This window comes from Cebus imitator, unplaced genomic scaffold, assembly GCF_001604975.1.
Source record: "Cebus imitator isolate Cc_AM_T3 unplaced genomic scaffold, Cebus_imitator-1.0 Scaffold65, whole genome shotgun sequence".
Classification (NCBI taxonomy): Eukaryota; Metazoa; Chordata; class Mammalia; order Primates; family Cebidae; genus Cebus; species Cebus imitator.
In genome coordinates, this window is record NW_016107380.1 from 7,244,983 (window position 1) to 7,270,882 (window position 25,900).

General features: G+C 37.9%; 1 protein-coding gene across 13 annotated transcripts in view; it reads left to right on the forward strand.

The window, feature by feature from the left end:
- Positions 1-25,900, forward strand: part of MAP7 (microtubule associated protein 7) — a 203,201-nt gene that overhangs the window by 142,841 nt on the left and 34,460 nt on the right. For 7 of the 13 annotated variants that reach the window (XM_037739220.1, XM_037739224.1, XM_037739225.1 and 4 more), the window contains exons 4-8: positions 12,610-12,773; positions 13,597-13,714; positions 14,388-14,474; positions 18,059-18,169; positions 23,995-24,108. In XM_037739220.1, coding sequence (XP_037595148.1) covers positions 12,610-12,773; positions 13,597-13,714; positions 14,388-14,474; positions 18,059-18,169; positions 23,995-24,108 — 594 coding nt within the window. The remainder of the gene's footprint in view (positions 1-12,609; positions 12,774-13,596; positions 13,715-14,387; positions 14,475-18,058; positions 18,170-23,994; positions 24,109-25,900) is intronic. The other 6 variants (XM_017530455.2, XM_017530456.2, XM_037739227.1 and 3 more) reach the window with 2 other exon arrangements.

Below are 25,900 nucleotides of genomic sequence, written 5' to 3' on the forward strand. Positions count from 1 at the left end.
CAGTCTTGCTCTGTCACCTAGGTGGGAGTGCAGTGGCATAATCTCGGCTCACTGGGACCTCTGCCTTCCAGGTTCAAGCAATTCTCATGCCTCAGCAGCTGGGATTACAGGCATGTGCTACCATGCCCACCTAATTTTTGTATTTTTATTAGAGATGGGATCTTGCCACATTGGTCAGGCCAGTCTCAAATTCCTGGCCTCAAGTGATTCACCTGCCTTGACCTCCCAAAGTACTGGGATTACAGATGTGAACCACCACACCCAGCCCCCATTAGCTTTTTAAGCCGTTTTTAGTATATACAGGATCACCACAGTTCCTGTTAAAATTCATCCAGTAGTAGTGATACTGTTAAGTAGAGAGAGATCCCTGTGCTTTATTTATGGGTGATGGAGTTGTCTGAAGTTTCAGGAGTTGGACAGGTGTCCATCCAGTTGTCTTGGAGAAAGGGTGATTCTCTTTCCTCATGGAAGTATTAGTAAGATGCATAGGTGCTATGTTGACTCCCATTTGACAGAGGTTAAAATATAAGTGTTGGAGCAGATTCTGAGATCGGCTTTGAGAAAACATTATGGCATTGATCAGTTACTATCCTTTGAGTCCATTAAGAGTAATTCTGTCTTTATGAACTTCGAATCGATCCTGGTTACCAATTTCTCTTCAGAAATCATTACTAGAACTAGAGTATATGCAATTTATGGAACAATGTAAATTTTTTACTCAGAGAGCTTAAAACAAATCCAACCCTCTCCCTTTTAAAAGCTATTTTGTGTTATTTTACTTCCTATATTCTTTCAACCAATATTTAATGTATAGATAGTATTGAGCCAGGGATGCTGGAGTATTGAAGTGAAAAGAATAAATTTCCTAACTTTCTGGAATTTATATTCCAAGCATGGAGTAAGATAATAAAAAATCAAACAAGATTGCCTAGCATGTTAGCTGAACTTTCCCACACATCCCATAACCAGTCCATCAGCAAATACTCCTTGCTGTACCGTCAAAACATACCCAGAACATAACTACTTCTTATAACCACCACTGCTGCCACCTTGGCCCAAGACAGTAGATCTTTCATCCAGATTCTGAAATAGGCTCCCAACCAGTGTCCTCATTTCCTCCTCCTCCTCCCACAGAATCTATTAACACAGCAGCCAGAGTGACCCAGTTGCAATATGGCCTGCCAGGCCTGCCTCTGCTCCAGACCTTCCAAATCTTTCCATCTCACTCAGAGCAGAAGTCAGAACACTTACCATGCCTCAGCCCTGCTACCTGCTAACATCCTCTCCTTTGCCCTCTCTCCTCCAGCCACACCAGCTCCTTGCTGTTTCTTATTTTTATTTATATATTTGTTTTTATTTTTTTAGAAGGAGTCTCGCTCTGTCGCTGAGGCTGGGGTGCAGTGGCGCAGTCTTGGCTCACTGCAACCTCTGCCTCCTGGGTTCAAGCAATTCTCCTGCCTCAGCCTCCCAAGCAACTGGGACTACATGTGAATGCCACATGCCTGGCTAATTTTTTGTATTTTTAGTAGAGACAGGGTTTCACTGTGTTAGCCAGGATGGTCTTGATCTCCTGACCTCGTGATCTGCCCGTCTTGGCCTCCCAAAGTGCTGGGATTATAGGTGTGAGCCACTGTGCCTGGTGCTTGCTGTTTCTTAAACACAATAGGCTCAAGCACTTCACCTAGAGTGTTTTTCCCAAGAAGTCCACATAGTTCATTCCCTCTTCTCCTTCAGGTTTCGTTTAAATGCCACCTTCTCAGTCAGGCCTTCTCTTACCGTCTTACTCAAATTTTCAGCTCCCTCAAACCAGACATTCTTTATTTTTCTCCCTAGCTCTGTCAACATCTAAGCATGTGAATATTTCACTTATTTGTTAATTAGCTGTTGGCCCCCACTGGAACATAAGCTCTGTAAGGGAAAAGATTTGTGTCTTTTTTTGATTTCTGTATCTTAGTATCTAGAACAGCTTGGCACATATTCAGTGTCCAACAACTGTTAGTTTAATGTTAAGTGGAGATGAATGCGGGAGGTATTGCCAATTAGTTAGAACATGACCAAGTTGTCATGTAATACCTGCCCTTATAATAGTTCAGTCAAGCAAGTATTCAATTCTTATTAGCAATCATTTTCTCAGGTCAACAATAATACAGAGATAATCTATTAGGATAGTCCTTAAATTCTCCTATGGATCTATTCTATTATCTATGAATCATCTATTAGGATATGCCTTAAATTTCCTTCTTTGTATGTTATATAATAGCTCTACAATATGTTGACAAGAAAGTTCAAGAGAATATTTAAGGACTGTGTAGCAGGCAAACAGTTCTCAGAGACATAGAGCTTTTCTTTTTCAAGATGATAACGAGTAAGCTTAGAGTACTGATTGTGTTTAAGTTTTGTTTAAGTGCCTTGGCTCATATTAGGAACTCAGTAAACATGTAATTATTTAGTCTTTTTCTGAAACCAAAATTTTTATGTGAATAGAGTCAAATTCCTAATTGGTACGTTCGGGGATTCTATAAAATCATGAAAGATTATCAGAGAATGTATGATGGACTGACATAGCTCTTGAAGAAAAATGTCAGCTTACAAATCTGTAATTTCATTCATTCATATCGGGTTCTGTAGCTAAGTTCAAAGCTAAAATGTATCCTAATGCAATGTTTTAGACGGAATAAGACAATATAAAAAGGGTTTTAATCTTTGAACAAACTTTGGTTTAATTATGGAAGAGGGACTTTTTTTTTTCTAGGTAATTTCACTGGGCTTCCTTTGCCTTCTTGCTGTGTTTCCTTTTCTGTCTCTCTCTCATCTCAATGTGTTGTCAACTCAGTGAGTGACAGCAGTACTAATAAGAGTAAGGTCAAGAGATAAATGCTCATTTCAACCCAGTTTAGAATGTTCATCCCAAAAATACTGATAGCAAATTAGTAATAATTAGTAAATAATAATGCTGTTCTCCTGATTAGCGTTGGGAGTGAAACTCCCCCTGATTTCATATTTCACATTATTTGATTTGAATGGTTGTTGTTTTTGACAAGAGACTTTCCACTTCAGAGACTGTCCAGGAAAAAAAGGGGTTAGGGGAGGCTTTAGGAAAGTAATCTTTCTAATCTAAACTTCTAATGGATAAGCTTCGGCACATCTGTCACCAGTCTCAGCATATGCATCTCCTAAAATTGTCACTTAGTAAATATAGTGTACAAAAGCTCATGAGGCTGTCGGGCAGGTTATTAACAGCTGAGGGACTAAATGTATCTTAGTGAGAGGAATATGGTTGTTAGCACATACCAGAGCAGCTGTGTCATGAGTCATGCTCAGGACTGTAAAGAATAAATGCTTATTGCTGCCTGAATTAGGTGAGCAGAAACTGAAGCCTGAACATAAAATGAGTCATGATGACAAAGCAATCATTTTTTTTTTCTCCCCAAATTACTTTGCCTGTAAGGGTGAAGATAAAAAAGTCTTAAAACCTGAAAGGTAAGGGGTCTTGTAAACAGATTGCAGTAGAGGCTAAGAGTGACATTGGAAGATCAGGACCTTCACATTTGGATGCCCAGCTCTTTCTTGCTAGTATAGAGAGAAGCTGTGGTTTTGGGAAAGTGTTCCAATTCATGCCTTTTAGCATAATGGCTCATTGTTTGCTTCTAGAGTCAGACAATCCAGAGTTTGAATGCCAACTCCATCACTTATTTGTTGTGAGACATCAGGCAGGTTACTTCACTCCTTTGTATCTCAGACTTCTCATAGTAAAATAAGTTTAATAGCAGTGTCTGTCTCATAGAGTGGCTACGAAGACAATGCCTATAAATCACTTGCGTCAGTATGAAGCAAGAGCTGACGACATCTCATCATGATGATGGTGGTGATAAAGATGAGGATGGCGGGTCATATGATTCCACAAATACTGACTTAGATTCCTGGAATTGGAGAAGCTTCAGGCGTAGCAGAGAGAGGTGGGGGATGCCTGTGCCTCCTGGTCCATTAGGGCAGGGCTAAGTAGGACAGCCTCAGGTGAAGAGAATGGCAACATTCTTTGAGGAGTGAAAGTACTTAGGGTTAAGGCAGTCACAGAAAGATTCCTAAGACAACCATTGCCCTATTTAGCAAAACTCCTTTTTTTTAGTGAAGGCTAATATTCCTTTAAGCCTTGCCTGAGATTAGTAAGTCCTTTCTTACCTCAAAAATCATTCCGCCTTCATATAAGAAAAGTTCATAATCCCCACCTGTGTAACTACGATTCTAGCACCTCAGTCCCATTAGCCCACCACTGTGTGCAGAGACGGGGCAGAGTGGGAAGGACCCTCCGTGCAGGGGCACTGTGTCATGGGGATCCTCCAAGGCCACACTTCTTATCAGGCAGCTCTCCACTGAATGATTTCAATGGCAAGTTGAGAAGGCTTTGAGTTATCACCAAAGCCTTGTAAATCACTGTGCTTGGACATCACTCTGTCCTTTAACTCTTAAGTTCATTTATTCAACTATATTTTAACCATTTGCTAGACTAGACATTGTGGGTATAGGGAGGAATTCACAAACACAGAAAAACAGAGTAGCTACTGTCTGGAATGTAAGTGCTATGAGGGAGTCTGAGTGCAGCTAGCAGCTGGGACCCCTATGCTGTGGTCATCAGGAAAGGATCCTCAGAGGAAGGAGCCTCTGAGCTAGGACTTGAAAGACAGACGTTTGCCAGGTGGAAGAAGGTGTGTGTGAAGTTGCATGACCCTATGGCCAATCCAAGGGCTGGACAGGGAACAGTAGGAGAACGAACAGGTTTGAAGTGAGAAAGGAATGAAACTTTAAAGTAGTAGCAAAAAGATTGGAGAGGCCACAGCAGATTCAATTGATCATTTTGTGTTTCTAGTTTTTTAAAATTAGAGACAGGGTTTCATTCTGTCACCCAAGATGGAATGCAGTGGTACAATCATAACTCACTGCATCTTCAAACTCTTGGGCTTAAGGGACCCTTCTGCCTCAGCCTCCCACATACCTGGGACTACAGCCATGCACCAACAAGTCCAGATAATTTTTTAAATCTTTTTTTGTGGAAATGGGGATCTTGCTGAGTTGCCCATGCTAGTCTCAAACTCCTGGGCTCAAGCAGTCCTCCCACCTTGGTCTCCCAAAGTGCTAGGATTACAGGTGTGCACCACTGTGCCTAGCTGAGAGATCATTCTGATATAACAATTGATGGGGCCAGTTATATGGATGTGTTGAGTTAGGGTGCGCCATCCATGAGGGAGACATTGTGGAAGACTTGAAGTGACTAACTTTGTAGAACATTTGATCTCAGGAATCTGCTGTCAGAATATGGAAGACAGAGCAAGTTCCAGTTTAGAGCAGGGAAGAATGTACAGATAATGAATAAGATTATATGATGGATTGGACTGTGAGAAATTCAGGTGGAAATCTGAAGCATGCGGAAGTGAATAGAGAGGCAATATTATAGAGTAGCTGAGTACAAGCTTTAGAGTCAGAGCTGAATTAAAATTGCAGCTGTTTCTTTTAGACCATGTGATGATCTTGGAAGCATCGTTTCACTTCTTTGGGTCTTTTTCCTCATTTTATCTTCAATTCCAATTTTTCTGGTAGTGATATTCCCATGGTTATTACATTTTTGTTTTCCTTTGCCTGATAGCCATTTGCCCATGATTTTTGAGTGTTGACACTTTGTTTTAGTTTTGTTTCTTTTAAACAACATAGCTGGGTGTTTTTGTTTTTAACCCATTCTAAAAGTATTAATAGGCTTGGTTTTACTCCTTCTAGCTTATTTTTTAAACTTTGTTTCTTCTCTCTCTTTAAAAAAAAACACCTTTTTGTAGGAGGGGCAGGGCTGGTGGTATGGAACTAGGGGGCGGTTTGATGTAAGCACCATTCATTCCATGCTTATTTTTAATAGTTTGAAAGGTGTGCTAAACTTTTCCATTCTATTAGTGGTTACATTTTCATTCTTATTTCTTGACTCTTAAATGAAACTAATTAGTATTTCCTACACGAATACTCTAAGACCTATAAAATATTTTAACTTCTCCATCTTTTTTTTTTTTGCTTTATTTTATTTTTTATTTATTATATATATATAGTTGCACTTTAGGTTCTAGGGTACATGTGCAGAACATGCAAGATTGTTGCATAAGTACATACTCCATCTTTAGATGTTATTTTTTTATTCTACAACTCCCTTCTAAAATTGATGAGCCTAGGTTAAGCCATTAGATTCCTTTTTTTAAAAAAGTTATTATTCAGCACATATATTTAATCAGTATATTTATAATAATATGAAAATGACATTTATTTGAATATAATCACAAGTATTAAGAAAGCATAAAGGTTAAAATTTTAACACTCAAAATCAAAACAAAAGGAGACTGGACCAGGCAAACTGGCTTATGCCTATAATCTCAGCATTTTGGGAGGCCAAGGCAGGAGGATCGCTTGAGGCCAGGAGGTTGAGACCAGCCTGGACAACACAGTGAGACCCTGTCTCTACAAGAAAAAAAAAAAAATGAGCCAGGCATGGTGGCATGTGCCCAAAGTCCCAGCTACTCAGGAGCTGAGGCAGGAGGATCACTTGAGACTGGGAGGTCAAGGCTGCAGTGAGCCATTACTATGCCATTGTACCTCAGCCTGAGTAACAGAGCAAGACCCTGTCTCACAAAAAAAAAAAAAAAAAAAAAAAAAAAAAAAAAAAAAAAAAAAAAAAAAAAAAAATGTAATCCCACACATAAAAAAAAAAAAAAAAAAAAAAAAAAAAAAAAAAAAAAAAAAATCAAGTCATGGGAGTTAATTAGAAGAGAACTTGGAGATCATTTTGTATACTCTTTCTAAAAAAAGAGTAGAATAGTTTGGCTGATTTTCCCAAGATCACACAGAATTAGTAGCAGACACAAGACCCAAACTCAGATGTTCTCGTCACTTTTCATTTCTGACTCTTCATGATATTACTGGCTATTCTGGTAGCCAGTGTTACCCATAATCCTTCCATATCTTAATATGAAACTGAGACAACAGGTCTATATATTTCAGAGGTGAAGTGATAGTATTGCTGTAGTCTCTGAATGTCACCTTTTCTTTTCTCTCATACAGCAGTGAAATATGTGCTCCCCTGATACAAAAGTAAGCCTGTTCCGAAGGACCAGGCTGGACTCTCGATTGTTGAATGTGATGACAGGGGCATGTGGAGTGGTACGCACAACCCATGAGTGTTCTGAGTTCACTGTTCTACATGAGTTTCTTTCTGTTAGCTGCACGTTCTATGTGTTAGTCTGTTTTCACGCTGCTGGTAAAGACATTCCCGAGACTGGGAAGAAAAAGAGGTTTAATTGGGCTTACATTTCCACATGGCTGGGGAGGCCTCAGAATCATGGCAGGAGGCAAAAGGCACTTCTTACATGGCAGTGGCAAGAAAAAATGAGGAAGATGCAAAAGTGAAAATGCCTGATAAAACCTTCAGATCTTGTGAGACTTATCCACTACCACAAGAACAATATGGGGGAACCGCCTACAGGATTCAGATTATGTCCCACGGGGTCCCTCCCACAACATGTGGGAATTATGGAAGTACAATTCAAGATGAGATTTGGGTGGGAACACAGAGCCAAGCCATGTCACTCTATGTGGCAATAGGGCAGGAATTATCAATGATGATAAAGCCTATTATCAGCATTTATTGAATCCCTGCAATTTACATGGCACTATGCTAAGTGTTTTATATGTTACTGTGAGCCACAAACAACCCTGTCAGGAAGTTAGTACCATAGTAACATGAGGGAACAAAGCCACAGAAGTCAATACTTGTTCAGTGGCACATAGCTTGTAAGTGGCAAGACAGGGTGGGCCCAAGTTCCTATGAAGCCAAAAACTATCCTCTATCCACCACAGTCCCCCCTGCTTTTCATTTTTAATTCCTTTTTGTACAGAGTCACTGTGTATTTCTACATGGAGTCTAGATTGATAGTGGATTTCTCCTTTGTATAGTAGTGATATGTTGTTACAGTGTCATTAAAAATCTTGGTGTCAGCAGCTCAGGGATGGGACTGACTCATTGGTGTCCAGTATTTCAGGGGCTACAGTGGGTTTTCATTTCATTTTATAATGTCATCCCATAGGCCAGGGATAAATTGTGACTTCAGAAGAGTAAAGGTTAATATTAATCACAGTTCATTTTTTGGACATACTATTCTTTTACAGAGCTGCTTCTTTATGAAATTAAGTGATTGTTAATTATTTAAATACTGAATGAGTTGTATGCAACTACTAGGGATGCCATAGTAAAATACCATCGACTGGGCAGCTTAAACAACAGAAATTCATTTTCTCACAGCTCTGGAGCCTGGGAAGCCCAAGATCAAGTTCAGCTTCTGGTGAGGGCTCTTTTCCTGGCTTACAAAGGGCCACATTGTCCTCACATGGTATTTCCTCTGAATCTGTCAGGTTGGGATGCCACCCTTATGACCTCATTTAATCTAATTACCTCCTAAAGGTTCTATTTTCAAATGCATTCACCTTGGGGCTTAGGGCTTCAGCATATGAACTTGGTTGGGGGGCACAATTCAGTCAATAACATTTGCTAAATTTTTTCATGTGTTCAAAATTCTAATTTCTTAATGAGAAAATGTATAGCCTCAACATGATCTATCATCCATAGGGAATATTTTAACCCATTCTAAAAGTCTTAGTCAAGCCTTAAATAGACTTGATTTTGCACCTTTTAGATTATTTTTTAAAACTTTTTTTCCCTTTAAAAAAAAAGCTTCTTTTGGAAGGGCATGTATTCACATATTAAATCTCTTAGAATAAATTAACTTTCTATTTTTATTAAAATATTGAAGTGTATTCTATTATCCTTCCATTTAACATATTACATGACCTATATTTAGCAATAACCCTGCACTCACCAGCATGCTCTGCAATAGGAAAGTATTGTTTAATTTGCCTATTAGCTGTGTGACTGCTTAAAGAAGGCACCACATTCAAATCTGCACTTCCTGGTAGAAAATAGAAGTGAAATTCAATAAAAGTTGAATAGATAAAGAAATATTGTTCCTTTAAAAGATTATTTGGGGTAAAACTAATTATTGTTGTAATAATGTTTAGCCCTCTTGTGATTTATAACACAACCTTAAGAACTACCTTTAATTTTCTAAACTGAAATTACAGTGATGACAAAAACAACAATAATAGCTAATATTTATTGAATGTTTACTGCATGCAGAAAAGTATTCTAACCATATTAAGTGTAGTTATTCTTTTAATCCTTACAGTGAATTTATGAGAAAGATCCTCTTTTTACCCACATCTTCTCTGGACAAGTTTCTCATATTTAGCACCCCTAAATATGAGAGGTGGAACCCTGGAATCTGCATTTGAAATAGACATTCTCACTTTCCCCCACACAGTTCTAACAATAATTCTGACATGTATTACAGTTATGAGTATGCCTTCTTAGAGGACGAATCTGTTTGGATAAAAGAATGATGGCAGTTTTTCCAACAGGGCAATAACAGAGACAAAGATCTGGGAGAAGCGTGGTTTGATGGCAGATGCATTAAGGAAACGGGATCTAATTAGAATGCAGACGCTGTTTTGGAGAGCCGTGGAGAGGAAGGATATTAAAGCCAAACAAGGATATTAAAGCCAAAATAGGACTGTAGAAATCAGAGGAGTTTAAATTTAGTGAAGAAATAGAGCCACATGTTAATAAGTAAGAAAGCCTGATGAAAACATTATTTAAGAAAAATTGACCTGTGAATTAACTCTTATTTTACAAATTTATCTTACCAGCTTTTAAATATTTTCTTAATATTTTACAAACATCTTTATTTCTTATTTTCTCTTGTTGGCTTCTGGATCTCTTACAAAAGAGAAATATATTATGTTCATAAATGTCCTCAAAGAATTTGAAATTTTCCTCAAAATGAGGTATAAAACTCAAAGACTATGTAGTTTGAAGGCTAAAAGTTAAGAAATCGATGTACCATATTGCATACCTCAAGGTACATATCTGATTCTTCTGCCTGTGACCATCATGCATTGTTGGTAGGTGTATAAACTGATATGACCTCCGCAGAGGACAGTAGGACAGTATCTATGAAAATTTTAAATCTATATTCCCGTTGATTCAACTATTCTACATGGACATGCTCACACATCTACATGGAGATTTACGACAGCACATTGGTATTGCTCAGGGTCTGAACTCTTTATCACTCAATAGGTAACTGGTTATAGAAAATAAAGTATAGTATATAGACAATAAAATACATGGCCATTAAAAAGATTGTTAGATTCATATTTCATGTGTTGATATGGAAAAGTCTCTAAGATATATTTTAAATTAGAAAAAGCAAGATGCAGGCTGGGTGTGGTGGATCATGCCTGTAATCCCAGAACTTTGGGAGGCTGAGGCAGGTAGATCCTTTGAGTTAAGGAATTCAAGACCAAACTGGACAATATGGCAAAATCCCATCTCTACTAAATACAAAAAATTAGCTGGGCATAGTGGTGCACACCTGTAGTTCCGGCCACCCAGGAAGCTGAGATGGGAGGATCACCTGAGCCTGGGAGGTCAAGGCTGCAGTGAGCCATGATTGTGTCACTACACTCCAGCCTGGGCAACAGAGACCCTATAAAAAAAAAAAAAAAAAAAAAAAGCAAGATGCAGAGCAGTAAGTGTACTATGGTACAAGGTGCATAGTGTACATTTGTCAAAAAGTTGGAAGTGGAATATAATAGGATCTTAGATTAGAGGAAGACAGCTGTTTTACCGTTTATTATTTTGTGTTTACGCTTTGACAAAAGTTATCACTGTCAAAATTTATCCACCTTTTTAAGTGAATTAAAATGTTTAATATCATTAAAAGCCTTCCAGTAAGGTATTCCCCTGTAGAAAATCCAAAAGGTATTATCTGCATGAGTGTGCATGAGCACAGTAAGTGCATCTTAAAGTATCAGAATTATGTTCTCCTTCTGTTAACTTTTAAGGTGTGTTCTCACAGTGGCCTTTATTTTTTCCAGCATTCAGTAAATACTTATTATGTATACTATATGCTTTTTATTGAAGTAAATTTTTAACTTGAGCCTGAGAATTTCTTTAGCGCAATCAGCTTTGAAAATTGGTAGGAACTTTGAAGACCAGTGTCCTCATTTTAAGCCAAAGAAAGCTAAAATCCAAATGGACGTGTCTGAGATCTCAGCGCCAGTTAGTGGCCTAACTGCTGGGAGAACCCACCTCAGTTCATTCCACACACCACCCTAAATGATGCCAGGAAGAAAAAAATCACCTTGAATTTGTCCTTGTCCTTTTATTTCACTAAAATAAAGTCAGTTTCGATCACTTTGAGTAAGTAGATTTAGTCCTCTAATGACTAACTTTGGAAAGATTTAATGGTATCAGAAATCAATTCTTTAATATTAAACATTTAGAGGAAAGTAAAATATTCTAAATTTATGTTTTTTCTCTTACTTATTTTTTTGAGATGGAGTCTCACTCTTACTAAGGCTGGAGTGCAGTGGCGTAATCTCGGCTTGCTGCAACCTCTGCCCTCCCAGGCTCAAGTGATTCTCACACCTCAGCCTCCCAAGTAGCTGGAACTACAGGCACACGACACCACACCCTTTGGATTCTTTTCTATAAAAAATAACTCTTATATTTTTAGCAGAGACAGGGTTTCACTATGTTGGCCAGACTAGTCTCAAACTCCTGATCTGAAATGATCTGCCCACCTCAGCCTCCCAAACTGCTGGGATTACAGGCATGAGCCACTGCACCTTGCCTGTTTTTTCTTTTAAAAAGTAACATTTTAATTTATAGATCATGTAATTTTTACACTCTAAATATTGTTTGAACACTTTCCTACAGTATTAATAACTCAGAGATATTTTTAGTTATTACCACTGAAGGAAGCAGCATATCGAAATAGCTTTGAGTGGGCATATCTTTTCCTAAAATGAGGAAGGAACCTGTATTACATAAGGAAGAAACAAATGCATCCTATTGTTGAATGATATTTTTGGATTGTATTTTCCATCCAGCTTTTGATACGGTGAAGTCTTACCTGACTAGATTGTGAGCTCCTCAGACACGAGGCCTGCTTGTTCAGCCTTTCCCATCCCTGAGCTGACTCAGTGTGATAGACCTGTAAAGGCACTTCAGACATCTTTTACCAACTAATTGTCTTCTCCCAAATCCTTTTAACACTCACAGAGAACCAATGCCATGTTGGAAAAAGTATAGTCATAGACTGGGGGATATCATGTTGTTTTATAATAAAAAAGAGAGACAGATGGTACTATTGATTTTTCAGGATTGAGACTAGAACGTGTGGTTTATGCCTTATTCCACATACAAACTAGAGGGCTGCTTGCGTTCCCAGAGAGACGCGAATTCAGTACATCTTCAACATCATTGTTAACATATTAAATTAGGCTAAAAATTAACAGCAATGCATTTTTCTTGGAAATTTGAGGGAAGCAAAGGCCATGCTTGGTTAATACAAAACCAAAGAACCCCTATTTGTTCATTGTAGACCACTTAATACAGCTCTAACTATTCAAGTTTGCAACCTGCCTGTATTTGATTTCCCTTTTTTTTTTCCCCACCCTCCAAAGCTGCAAGAGAAACTGTGTGGTTAGAAAGGGAAGAGCGAGCCAGGCAGCACTACGAGAAGCACCTGGAAGAGCGGAAGAAGAGGTTGGAGGAGCAGAGGCAGAAGGAGGAGCGGAGGAGGGCTGCTGTGGAGGAGAAGCGGAGGCAGAGACTTGAGGAGGACAAAGTAAGCCGCCCCCAGGAAGAATATGAGAGGCTCCTCTAGTTCAGACATGCAGCAAACTTTCTGTGAAATTTTGCAATCAGGTGCAGGGTGCAAAGCAAAATGGCTTCAGAGTGATCAGCTTTACAGATGGCCACAGTTTCTAGGGAAGTCAGGGTATGAGAGTCAGGTAGCAGCTGGGCTGATGATTATTATTGCCATAGAAACTTTAAAAGCCCATTTTCTCTGGTCCAAACCTATAACTTATGATGTGAAATTCATTTGTACTGAGTATTAAGACCACTCCAAGTATTCGAGTTTCTGTAGTCTTGACCCTTTGCAAACATTTACGCATAGATTATCTCATTTAACTCTTAATCCTTAAGCATGCATTACATGTCAGCTTGTACAAAAATAGAAATTTAGACTCATAGTGGGTAAGTTACACAAGGTCGTACAACTCAATAAGTCATGGGGTCAGGGTTACCCATGTTCTCAGATTCTGAACTATTTTTTAAATATTGTGCCATATGTGTTAAGCATCAGTTGAAGATAAGACCTGCACTACCACACTTATGTGTGTTCATGAAAGCATCACACCCTAGTAGTAAGGGTCATTTATTTGAATGCCTGTTATTCACCAAGGGCTTTATGAACTCGGACCTAGTGACTTTAGTGACCTTCCCAGATTGACGCTAGTTTTACCTCAAGGTATAGAATTTCAGCTATAGATCAAAAATAGTAGGGTGGAAATTGAAGTAGTATTCCTACTCCATTCTGCCTTAAATTGAAGAAGCTTCAAACAACCAGCTGGAATCTAATCCTTAGCTCTTCTATTCCATTTAAGGAACGCCATGAAGCTGTTGTACGGCGTACAATGGAAAGGAGCCAGAGGCCAAAACAGAAGCATAACCGGTGGTCGTGGGGAGGCTCTCTCCATGGGAGCCCTAGCATCCACAGTGCAGGTAAACAGTGACCACTTTCAATATTAGTCTTTTTATTTTCCTGAAAGTGCATTTCCTTCTTTTTTCTAAATCTATGTTTGCAAAACAAAAATCCTGCTGAAATAATTAAACAACAATTAAATGATGCTTTCACTATTTGAGGATAAGAGGGTGATAGAGATAAGTAAGGGGCTCTCCCTTAACACAGGCTGATGTTCTCCTGTTACAAAATTCCTTAAAGGGAGAAATCTATGCAATGTTTATAAATAAACATGCTAGTTTCAACACTACCATTAGTCCTCCATTTGCATTAGGGTTTCAGGATTATGGAATAAGTTAACTAGTTTTATCTTTTTCTCTGGAAGGATTATAGTTATATGGACTGACCAGAATCAATACTATGAGCTTATGTATTCTGACCCTAAAGTATATGCAACACTAATGCTCTGTAAGAAAATGCATAGGCTTATTACGCTAGAAATAGTAATGGACATTTTTTTTTGAATGGACATAAAATCATATTGAAATTTGGATTTACTGAAAGGCTTTATTTTTGTACTGTAAATTCAATACACCTTGAATTTTACATAGTTTGTCAGTTTTGTTTTTGTTTTTGTTTTTTCATTTGTGTGAATCTGATAACCTTTTTTTTTAATTTGCTTTGAAAAATCATTGTTTTACATTCTGTCCCCAGGTGGTTTTGTTGAATCATCATTCTCCTCTCTCGATTTAGCAGGCCTGGACCACCACTTCATAACTTTTGGTGGTACTAGAAAAGCTGGTACAGATATCCCTGCAATTGTTGATTGCCTGACCTGTAGCTAGCACCTCAGACCTAGGGCCGATGCATCAGTAGCTGAGCCATCACCACCTTAGTCATCACGCATGCTTAATACCCTAGCACATAGACGTAGATCTGGAATTGGCACAGTGTTTCTTAAGTGTGATAATATGACTGAGGTGACGTAAAGGTGTTGAAATAAAGTAATTACGTGTAGAACATTTGCTTTCTCTTTCAATGATCATTTTGGTTTTCTATTTAAATTTTTTATTTTTATTTTTTCAATATCAGGATTAAACCTTTTTTTTTTCCTTCCTATGCGAGAAGAATTTCGGTCAACAGGATTAAACCTTTAAAAAAATTTTTTTTAGCTAAAAAGCTACCTGGGATCAAAGTCCATCCAGTTTAGCTTTTCTCCCCTCAATCATTACTGCTGTTGCCACTTTTAGTTTTAAGTTAAATAACTGTGGACCTCTCTTTGTTTGCTTACTCTATTCTCTTTCATTGTTAAAACATTCTGTAGATCTTTTATAACTCCTTTATTTAAAAAAAAAAAAATCTAGGACCAGGTGCAGTATACACACCTGTAATCCTAGTGCCTTGGGAGGCTGAGGCAGGAGGATTGCTTGAAGCCAGGAGTTCAAGAGCAGCCTGGCCAACATAGTGAGACCCCACCTCTATAAAAAATTATTTTAAAAAGTTAGCCTGGCATGGTGGCATATGCCTGTAATCCCACCTACTTAGGAGGCTGAGGCAGGAGGATCACTTGAGTTCAGGAATTTGAGGATACAGTGAGCTAAGAGTGTGCCATTGCACTCCAGCGTAGGCGACAGAGTGAGACCCTGACTCAAAAATGTAATTTAAAAAATAAGAAAAAATTTAAAGTCTAAAAAATATCACCACAACTTACTTTCTTATGACAATGAACCAAATATGAAAGAAGTACTGTTTTCATGGTTCTTCATGACCCAGCAGTAGTTGGAGGGACACATATAAAATCTGTTATACAGATCATTTACATATGAGATTTTGTTGATGGGATAGTTTTGTATATACCTTTCATACAGGAAAGCTGGCAGGGTATATGTTTTTATAATCATATTTTTGTATTACCTGGCTTCCTGTTTTACATATATACTGTTAGATCATCAGACATTTTTGAGGACGTGTTAAGCTACTTAGCTTAATTTTTGGGGTCAACACTCACAGCTTACTATATTACTTTTATTTCTGCCACTCAGAACAAGAGAAACCACTGTGGCATTTGCGAGTTGTTGGGTAAAATTCATTTTAATACAGGTTGTGAATTCGAATAAATTGTTCCTATACTAGAACAGAGAAGTTTGCCTGAAAATAACTGGAATTTGCCAAAGCTTTCAAAGACCAGAAAATGATCTACTATGATATTGAAAGCAGCAACCAGGTCTTACTCATTTTGAATACCCTTTACTTCACAACAACATCCGATGGATGATGGGTATTCTATCACAGTTTGCTGACCAACAAACACATCCCAGAAACTGTCTACATTAAAATTCCTGTCTTGGTCAGCTGCTGGCCATCAGCTAGCACTGGTTTGTAAAGCTTGATACGTTCAAAACTTATTAGTTTGTGAATTTGTTTTGTTCAGTGAGAAAAAGAAATGAATAAAAACTGTCTTATATATTAAGTACTATAACAAATTCATGGAGTGCCTTCATAATTTTAGCAATTTATGACAGATTTAGTTGCTTTTCTGCTCAATGGTACTTTTTAAGACAGGAGGATCTACTGTAGCTCATTTGTTCTATTTTCTCTGAAGCAGAACTAAATGTTTTTAATAGCCTGTTGAGAATCTGTGTGAGGATAGGCCTGCATGTGGACACAATTTTCCCCCAACTAAAGCTTAACATATAAAGCAATATCAGAAAATGTACTGCTATAAAATCACCTGGAAGTGACTTTCGTATTCCGCTTCCTACCCTGTACCTTGCATGTCATCACTAGATGTTCCTTTAGATGTTTGACTCTAAATCTTTTATTTATGTTTGGATTGCCCTAAGAATCCATCAGCTAGGTGTAAATGTGAGGCACAGAAATGGTGTGCTTTTTTTTAAATAATAAAATTGTTTCAACCGTTAAAATGAATCCCAGGTGAAGATAGAAATGTCTGACATAATCAAAGACTTGCTTATTGCCAGTGCATTATAAGTCATAGTCAAAAATGCATGGTGAAAAGTTTCCAGCAATTTTTTTTTTTTTTTCTGCCAAAGTTAGTTAGAGTAACGAGTACTGAGTTTTGGGAGCATCTACTACAAGAAATATTTTTGTTTTCGTTTTAGAAGCAGCTAACAAAAATAAAATACAGTAAAACTCCTTTCACTTTGGCTACTATAGTTCAGAACATCCACCTGCCTCCTGGATAAATATAGTCATAAGATTTTTTAGGCTTTCACTATATGCAGTGTTATTTGAGGAACACAATTTATCCTAATGAGCATGATTATAAACTGGGTCCACTATTCCAACAGCACGCTGCTAATTTTTGCCTTTTATACGGTCATTTCCCTTCTGATTTGAATTTAAGAATTCTAAAAATTATGCCAGGCACAGTGGCTCATGTCTGTAATCCCAACACTTTGAGAGGTCAAGGTGGGAGGATCACTTGAGGCCAGGAATTTGAGACCAGCCTGGGCAACATAATGAGACCCTATCTCTACCAAAATATATATATATATTTAAAAGTTAGCTGAGCATAGTGATGCTTGCCTAAAGTCTTAACTACTCAGGAGGCTGAGGTGGGAGGATTTTGAGCCCAGGAAATCCAGGTCGCAGTGAGCTATGATCATGCCACCACACTCCAGCCTGGCCAACAAAGCAAGATCCTGTCTCAAAAAAAAAAAAAAAGGAATTTAAAAATTACCCGACTACAGGATGAACAATACTATGGTTCATGAGTGTGTTTGCTAATTCTATGTTTGTAGGCCACACTAACTCATAGGCACAGAGGTGTGGTTCTTAGTAGAATTTAACAAAGAAAAGTTTTTTAAAAATCCTTTCCACACTTAGAATTTTTTTTTTCTTCTTTAAAAAACAACAACAACAACCCTTCTTCTATAATGAACTTTAATGCCCTGGGTAAAATGACTCTGTAAGCAAAGTTATCAGCAGTTACACAGGACCTGGTGTTCTTTTTATCCCAGTGTTTGCTTTCTGTGCTACCAGCATGTTACCACTCCCTTGTTCCTCTTTTTGGAGATTTCAAAGGCATTCGCTTTTGTGGTCCTCTTTTGCTTCATAGGGTGCTTCCGCTATCTGGGAAACCCTTCGCTGGCCGTCCTTTGGTCTTCATCCACTTACATCCTTGAATTTCCATGGCTGACAAGCTGGTGAAATGAATATTTATTTTCTCCTTTAAGAGAAATGAATTTTATTTCTAAGCCTTTAAGTTACCTTTAAAATGTCCACTTAGAAAACTGTGTTCTATGACAGATCTAGAAATAGAGCAGAAAGCATCCCATCCTAGTTTTTCCTTCCATCAGTGAAGCAGGAAATTGCAATCTTGCATGTTGGCTGTCAATTAGCGTTATCTCCATTTGTTTTAGATCCAGACAGGAGGTCAGTTTCCACCATGAATCTTTCGAAACATGTTGATCCCGTCATTAGCAAGCGGCTCTCCTCCTCATCTGCAACTTTACTTAATTCTCCAGATAGAGGTACAGTCCAAAGGAAAACAAAAAGTATCTGTTATTTACGTAATGCTTTTTTTTCTGGATGTTTACAGATAAAAAATAAGCATCTGAAGTTGCTTTCCCTACGTTTCTTAAATAGGAAGAAAAAAACTTCAGAGTAAAAAAGCAATAAACGGCTGAGCAGCATTTTCCTTGCGAGAAGAACATTTCTCATTTTAGAACTTGGCTGAGTGATTGCATTTAGCAGTGACGAAAGCAGTGCTTCTCTCAACTTTTTAGTAAATGTGTTTACAGCTCCAGAAATCACCCACTTATCCACCAAAATGCAAATAATCTTTGTTATGAACATTTCTTTTACTTCAATCATACTGTCTTTGACTTCTCATCTGTACTTCGGGAATTCCAGGCTCTGACTTTCTTAAAAACTTTTTAAATGATTCATGTTGGTAGATTTTATTTTGCCAATTTATTTCTCACTTAACCAAATTATTTCTTACTGCATTTCTTATGTGTGCTGTTGGTTTTTCGGTGTCCATTCATTAACTCTTGAGGGATCTGGCCTAACTTCAATAATATCATCATCATTACAGCCTCCTGAAACATTTAATATTCATAGCCCTCCAATTAACATCCTATTTGAATTTTGAGTTTTATTCATCCCATGGATTTACAGTACATCAATGTTGAGTTATTTATAAAGCAAAAGTTTTGTTTTATATATATCATAGAATGAACAAATCAAGCTTTTAAGATAAGCTGCTTGTTTTTTACATAACTAAGATGATTTTTTAAAAAACCAAAGAATTGTTGTGCAGTATGAAGCCCATACTCTTTAAAAGTAAAAAATTGTGGTTACTTTGAGTACTTTATTAAGAAACCGATTGGGAAAGTTTCAGTGTTTATAATCTTTAAAAATTGTAATGTGTGCATGTTCTGTATGTGTGTATGTATATTTATCTATTTTGTATTGTATAAAAGTTATGGTGTCATTGTAATGTACAATATTCTATGAGTGTTGGTGTTATTTTATAACTAATCTCTTTTAAAAGAGTAAATGTTTGAACAACTTTACATTCTTGCCTTTTAACCAAAACCATTTCTTTTTGGTTTTCTAACCTAATTTGCCTAAACCATCAATATTGGACGTGTAGTCAAATTAGGGGCCTTTCGTAAATATTATGAATTAAAATTTATTTCATAAAAGCCTTTATTTTCAAACCTATTCCCTTAATATAAGACAAAATACAACATGTGAATGTTATTCTTACAGTTGTCTATTCATCTTTTCTTTGCAGTTGGTCACCCAGCACTTTAGTTTCACCTAGCACTTTAGTTTCAAACTTTTGTGAACCTGGATCTGATACAAACTACAATTAATATTTTATAGTACTTTAAAATTTTATTATCTTCTACAATCCCACCTCTGAAATTAGGGTAGGGTGGGAGTGGGGAGCTGGACAACAAACTGGGCAATATCCTGTCCATGCTGTGGAATGACATAATGAATTGTCTGTATCAGTTAGAAAGATGTTTTCTACACTCTGCGCAATAGTATTCAGTTAGACTGTCTTAAGGCAGTAGAATCTTGGAACCAAGAAAGATCTACTGGACAGATCACCTACTGTAGTTGGGGTAGTGAATCCCTAAGAGGTGGTGAGCCTGTCTTAATATCCTACAGGCTAATTGTTGCAGAAGAGCGACTCCTTACCCATGTGACTGCCACACTCCATCCTCAGTTCTCACCTTCATGGGTGTCCTTTCTTAGATTGACTCTGACTCTGTGCATTTTGTGTGTGTGTGTGTGTGTGTGTGTGTGTGTGTGTGTGTGACCTTCATGGGTATCCTTTCTTAGATTGACTCTGACTCTGTGCATTGTGTGTGTGTGTGTGTGTGTGTGTGTGTGTGTGTGTGTGTGTACAGTTAGAAGTGGTAAGGAATAGAGAATTAGGACATAGGACAGCAGGGTTAAGGGAAGTTCAATACCCAGTGGTTAGATAGGGCCAGAAAACTGCCCCTTGAATCATGGTAGAGGCCCAACTAAGCAGAAATAATAGGACAAGAAGGAGAACACTAGATTTGAGAGTTCTGCTTCTCTGCCTCCTTACGGAAGAACTGTCAACCAGTTCCTGGTCTAACAGGCCAGGTCAGCCTGGAAGAGGTTGCCATATATTGCCTAGGAAGGAATTTTTTTTCTTTTTAACTTAGGCAATACCCTCAGTAGAACAGTGAGAGGCTTAGGCCTTTTATTATAGTAAGAATTTTAAAACTTCTTCTGAATTTGAATTTCTCTAATTTAAAAATCTAAGGCCAGGCACAGTGGCTCACACTTGTAATCTCAGCACCAGGAGGCTGAGGCGGGTGAATCACTTGAGCCCAGGAGTTTGAGACCAGCCTGGGCAACCTGGTGAAACCCCATCTCTACAGAAATCACAAAAATTAGCCAAATGTTATGGTGTGCTCCTGTAGTTCCAGTTACTCAGGGGGTTGAGGCAGGAGGATCACGTAACCCTTGGGAAGTTAAGACTGTGGTGAGCTGTGATTGCCCCACTGCACTCCAGCCTGGGCAACAGAGTGAGACCCTGTCTCAAAAAGAAAATAATTAAAAATAAATAAAAGAAACTTAAGTAATTCCATTAGTTTTTTCCTGCTGTTTTTTAAAGTTCATTATGCTTCATTATCTCATTAGAAGGCATTCTTACCAGATTGTTAGAGTAACTTATAAACAAATATGTCAAGCCAGTATATATATTGTTATTAGATTGTTTAAGGTTTTTTAGTCCTAAGGCATAGGCCTTAAAACTGAGATTAAATTGAGACTCTGATACCATCAGGGCTCATGTTTTGCTGGAATGCATCCAAACAGCTCTACTAGTTATTAGAAATAATGAAATTTTTTCGTATCACTTCTCCAAGATGTGCTTCCCCAGGCCCTCCAAAGCCAATGGAAGCCAGCCATTAGCTTAGCGTCTGTGCCTTGTCAGTTTTTAAATATTTTAATTATTACATCTGAATATAGTATCATAATGAACTGATAAAATTACTTTGGTTAAAGGAAACCTCTGATTATGAAAGGTGTCTGTAACTGCTGCAACAGAATATTGCCACTGGAAATTTTTACCTTGAAAGTATATACTGTTATCTTTAAGCTGTCTCTTTAACCAACTTTTTCTCAAGAAAGAACATTAGGAAGTTGGAAAAGAGTAAGAATGAAATTGCCTACTCTTTGCTTAAAATCCATCAATAAACTTTTTTCCTGAGAATCTCCATCATAGGACTCAGAGGTGGACCTCAAGCTGAATTCTGCTCACAGGCTTATTCTGTTTTACCTGAGCAGAGTGTCTGTTCTTGTTTTAATTAGAATTAATTGCCAACACTTAAAATGTAGACTACTTCATATAACATTTCGATTTTCTACTTCTAATGAAAAAATCAGGACCTGGCAACATGTGTCTAATTTCTTCATGGCACCTATTACCTGAAATGGAATAGTGATGTCACACTTACGGGAGGAAGTGGTAAGGCAGGTATCTGTAAAGTTTGTTTAGCTCCAATTATTTATTTATGTTAACCTGCATAGCCCCCGGAGACCTTTGAGTTTGCCTCTCTTCATCTGAGTGGTCTATGACGGAAATTGTCAGTATCTCAATTTTAAGTGCTTAAATAGGATTGATGCCATTAGAGTTGTTCCATAAGAGTTAATATCTCTCCCTTCAGTTTTGTAATCTTAAAATCAGACCCCTCTAGGTGGAAAAAAAAATACACCAACTCTCATTTATTAACCTTTACTAAAAAGTTATTTTACGAAGCTCTATTTCCATCTTGGTCAAGGGATAGTTATGAATGTGGTGGAAGTAGAAACGGGCTTTTCCTAGCAGTATGTTTAGTTCACGGTATCAGGAGATAGAAAACAAATCTCTCTGGATTTGCTTTACATGCAGGTTAAAATGGGTTTTTAATCATTTGAAATAAATTTTTTTGTCGATACCTTCAGACTCATAGAAATAAAGTAACTGAACTTAAGGGAGAAAGCAGACTTATTTTTTCAATGACAACTCATCTCTGCAGTTGTAAGCCACAGTCATCGCACAGTTTCTCTAAGAAAAGGGTTTAACTTCCCTTCTCATCTCTTGAAAATAGTTGTTGAAGATTTTCAATTAATCCAAATCACCTTTTCCTCATTGACTTTACCCTGTAAATGTATTATAATCTTAGATTGCATTCTGTTCTGTTGTTACACACACTCACACAGCAGTACATAGCTTATGGTAGTACTTACCCATGGTGCTTTCTACATTGTAACTAATGCAGTAGTTTTAATAACATGTCTTTTTAATTAATGTCTTAATGTCAGATAATATTTAATTTAACCGTGAAGACTCTTCTTATACACTCTGACAAATGATTCATTAATTCTTAAATTCACCAGAGCCTGATCAAAATAGCTACTCTTTTAAAATAGTCACATAATTAAGATACTTCCTGGAAGTTGATACTTCATTCCAAATAGAAGCAACTATCTTTAAGACAGTGTTTAGCAGTATATGGCTTTTATTAACTAAAACTAATTTCCTAGAATTTAAATGCCATTCAGTTAAAATATGTATATATATATATATATGATAGTTATATAGAACACTGCTCCAGAGGCAGGGGAGACTTGCACCTGCTGTTTGTGGAGCAGAACAGAAGCAGCCTTGTCAGGTGTAGACAGTTTAAAAGACTTTTAATTCAGACACAGTGGCATGCACCTGTAAACCCAACTACTTGAGAGGCTAGAGAAGAAGGCTTGCTTGAGCCCAGGAGTTCAAAATCAGCCTGAGCAACATGGCAAGACCCCTGTCTTTAAAAAAAGAAAGAAAGAAAGAGATAATGTAATCACTTTGCTTCAGTGATATTTGTAGAATTTTGCAAGCTTTACTGATATTTTTGCAAAATAGCCTCTATCTTTTCATAAGCCATCACTGGAAGCTAACCATATAAGCAAAGTACTTAATTTATAATTGGCTGCATTTCCTAACTATGACCTTGCTAAGCTCCACTATAATTTGGGACCATACATCATTGCACTATGTTAAATTTGTTTTCCAGATTTCTTAGGCACCCACTAGTAATCGCTAGGATTATATTTATATTGGATTTTAGCTTTTCTGTTTAATTTTACCATGCTTCAGCCATAGCCTTGTCCTCAGCCAAATTTTTTATATTGTTGCCAAAGAGAGACCTGAAAGAACCTGGCTTGCCAAAGGAAAAGGCTAAAAGGATTCCCATACAGAACTTTGCATGAGTCTTCTTTCATTTTATTATATCTAATTCCCACACACATACTCCCATTGCCCAAGTAGTAATTCATGGAGATTTAGCATAATTTACTGGGGCCCCTTTCTGTCTTTCATTTGACTCCAGTCTTCCATTAACCTGCCAATGCCTCTATTGGGGTTTATTATTCAAGGTACTTAGGAAGCCTTTTGACTAAGGAGTGTGCCATACTGCCCATCCCAATGCCCATCAGTACCACTCTAGAGTTACAGATACACACCAAAACAATAGCTGAAATGTTCTTTTTGTTTTATTGCCATTTGACTAGTAAAAGAGGGTGTTTAGCAAAATTTGCATCTGTAAAATTAATTTAGAGCCTGCTACCAACCTAACATCTTGAAGAAAAGAAACCTTATGGAATAACCACTCCCTCTGCACAGGGGTCCTGTTGCCCTGACTCTTGGCCAGCCGTCCTCCCTGCAGAGCCTGGTCCTGTGAAGGCCCAGCGTATGGAAGCAATAGGTATGATGTATTATGCCCTCTTGTCTCTGAAAAGAATGCTTCTAACATCTTGCTTATGTGGTGACGTTTAGCTCGCCGCCTGCAGCTCAGCCCATGGGAGAGCAGCGTTGTTAACAGACTCCTGACGCCCACACATTCATTCCTGGCCAGAAGTAAAAGCACAGCTGCCTTGTCTGGAGAAGCAGGTAAAACTGTCCAGGTAGAACTTTCCCTGGGAGGTCAAGTGCTCCCTTTGAAGCATATTCATCTAATCACATCTCACTTTTTCCTAAAGTGTGCTTCTCTCTTCCCCTGGTAGAAATGTCTGTCAGTGTTGGTTTCATACCCCTGGCATTGTTTCCCCTGGGCACCAGCCTTAGCATCTTACCTGGACACCAGATGCCAGGCAGGCTGAGAAAGCCCTCCCTGGGCTCCGATGGCTTCAGAGGCTTCTGTCTGTTCATAACATTACCCGAAGAAAGTATTCCTTCCCTGCCTTTCCTTCTGCCTCTGTCTCTGAGCAGATAATCCAAGGTAGAAATAATTTAACATTTAATACTAATATATGAACTTGAGAATAAAATCAAAGCACAAGTCTGATATTTAAGCATAGAGTTTTATAATGTGGCTGTGGCACAGCTACTTATTCTCCCTGTGCCAAGCTTTTATATGTAATCTAGGAATGTACCCTTCCAGAACTCTCAGAGTTGTGGAGTAGGCTAATTGTAATATCCTTATTTGTTACATACTTTGAAATTATATGAAACATGCTAAGTACCAGTTATGATGATTAGTTATAACTCCTACTTTTTTGAAATGCAAAACGTACCGGAATTAGCCAGTTAATTTAATGAGAAGTTAGTATAGAGCCTCCATCTAGTTGGTAAGAAAGGTACATATTAGACTTTGGGTAACATCTCTCCTGGTGAGTTGATTTAGGTTTTCTCAAATATCTTTGGAGACAATTGGAATATTTATATAAACAGTCTACCAGCCCACATTTTTGGCACTTTAAAAGTGCTTTGCCCTTGCAAGCCTCTCCACGTTCATTAGCCCCCTTTTAAGTAATAATTGTTAGTGGATTTATAGTTTATTTAATCTACAGTGCCCAATGAACGAATGAATCTCAGTCCTAAATCTCATAGTACCCCTGGGAGACAATCACGAAGGCAAGCGTTGGCATTCCCGCCACCTTCTTATGGAAACCAAGTGCAGTGGCATAAGTGACTTACACCAAAACCACTTAGAAAATTGATAGGCAGGATCAGAGCTGTGTTTACCCCTCCATCCTCAATGCCCTGAGTGATGCTTTATGAGCAGTTACACAGTCAACTAGCTGGACCACAACGTTCTGTGTTCTCTGTAAAGTCACTCTCCTGTCAGAGCTGTCACATTTGCATCTGAGGTTTTTCTGGAGGAAAAAGTACAGCTTATTTCAATATTTTTTTCTATGCCTATGAATTTCACACTTTCCACAAGTCGTGAGTTTTTCTTTATATCTAGCTAATTGAAGAAGCTTTAAAACTGCTTTTCAGTCCTATTTTCTAGCATCTAGCTGGTTTATGGCTGTCATCCTTCTGAATCTCCCCTTGTGTGCTATGTTGTGCTAAAGGACTGCCTCTCAGCTGGGAAATTGTCTTTGCTATTTTTGTCATCACTAACTGTTGTCACTTATTTCACTCTCCCTCTAGTCTTTTCCAACACAGTTTCCTCATTTTCCACCCATTCTACTTTTCCTCTTCTTTGTTGTTATGCTCAACCAAGCTGCCTTTTTTATCTGCAAACTGACTCTTTACTTTGACACTTTTCCATTCTCCTTTTCACAAGTTGACATGTTTCTGTAATTTATTTTAGTGGCAAAGAGTGCACAGCCTTTACTTGAGCTGCCTGTTTTGTCAATACATTGCCTACTTCATTGTCACCTATTTCATTGATACAGCTTATGTTTAATGAACCAGAACTCCTGGGGTTTTTTAATTTTCACATGGAATTATATAT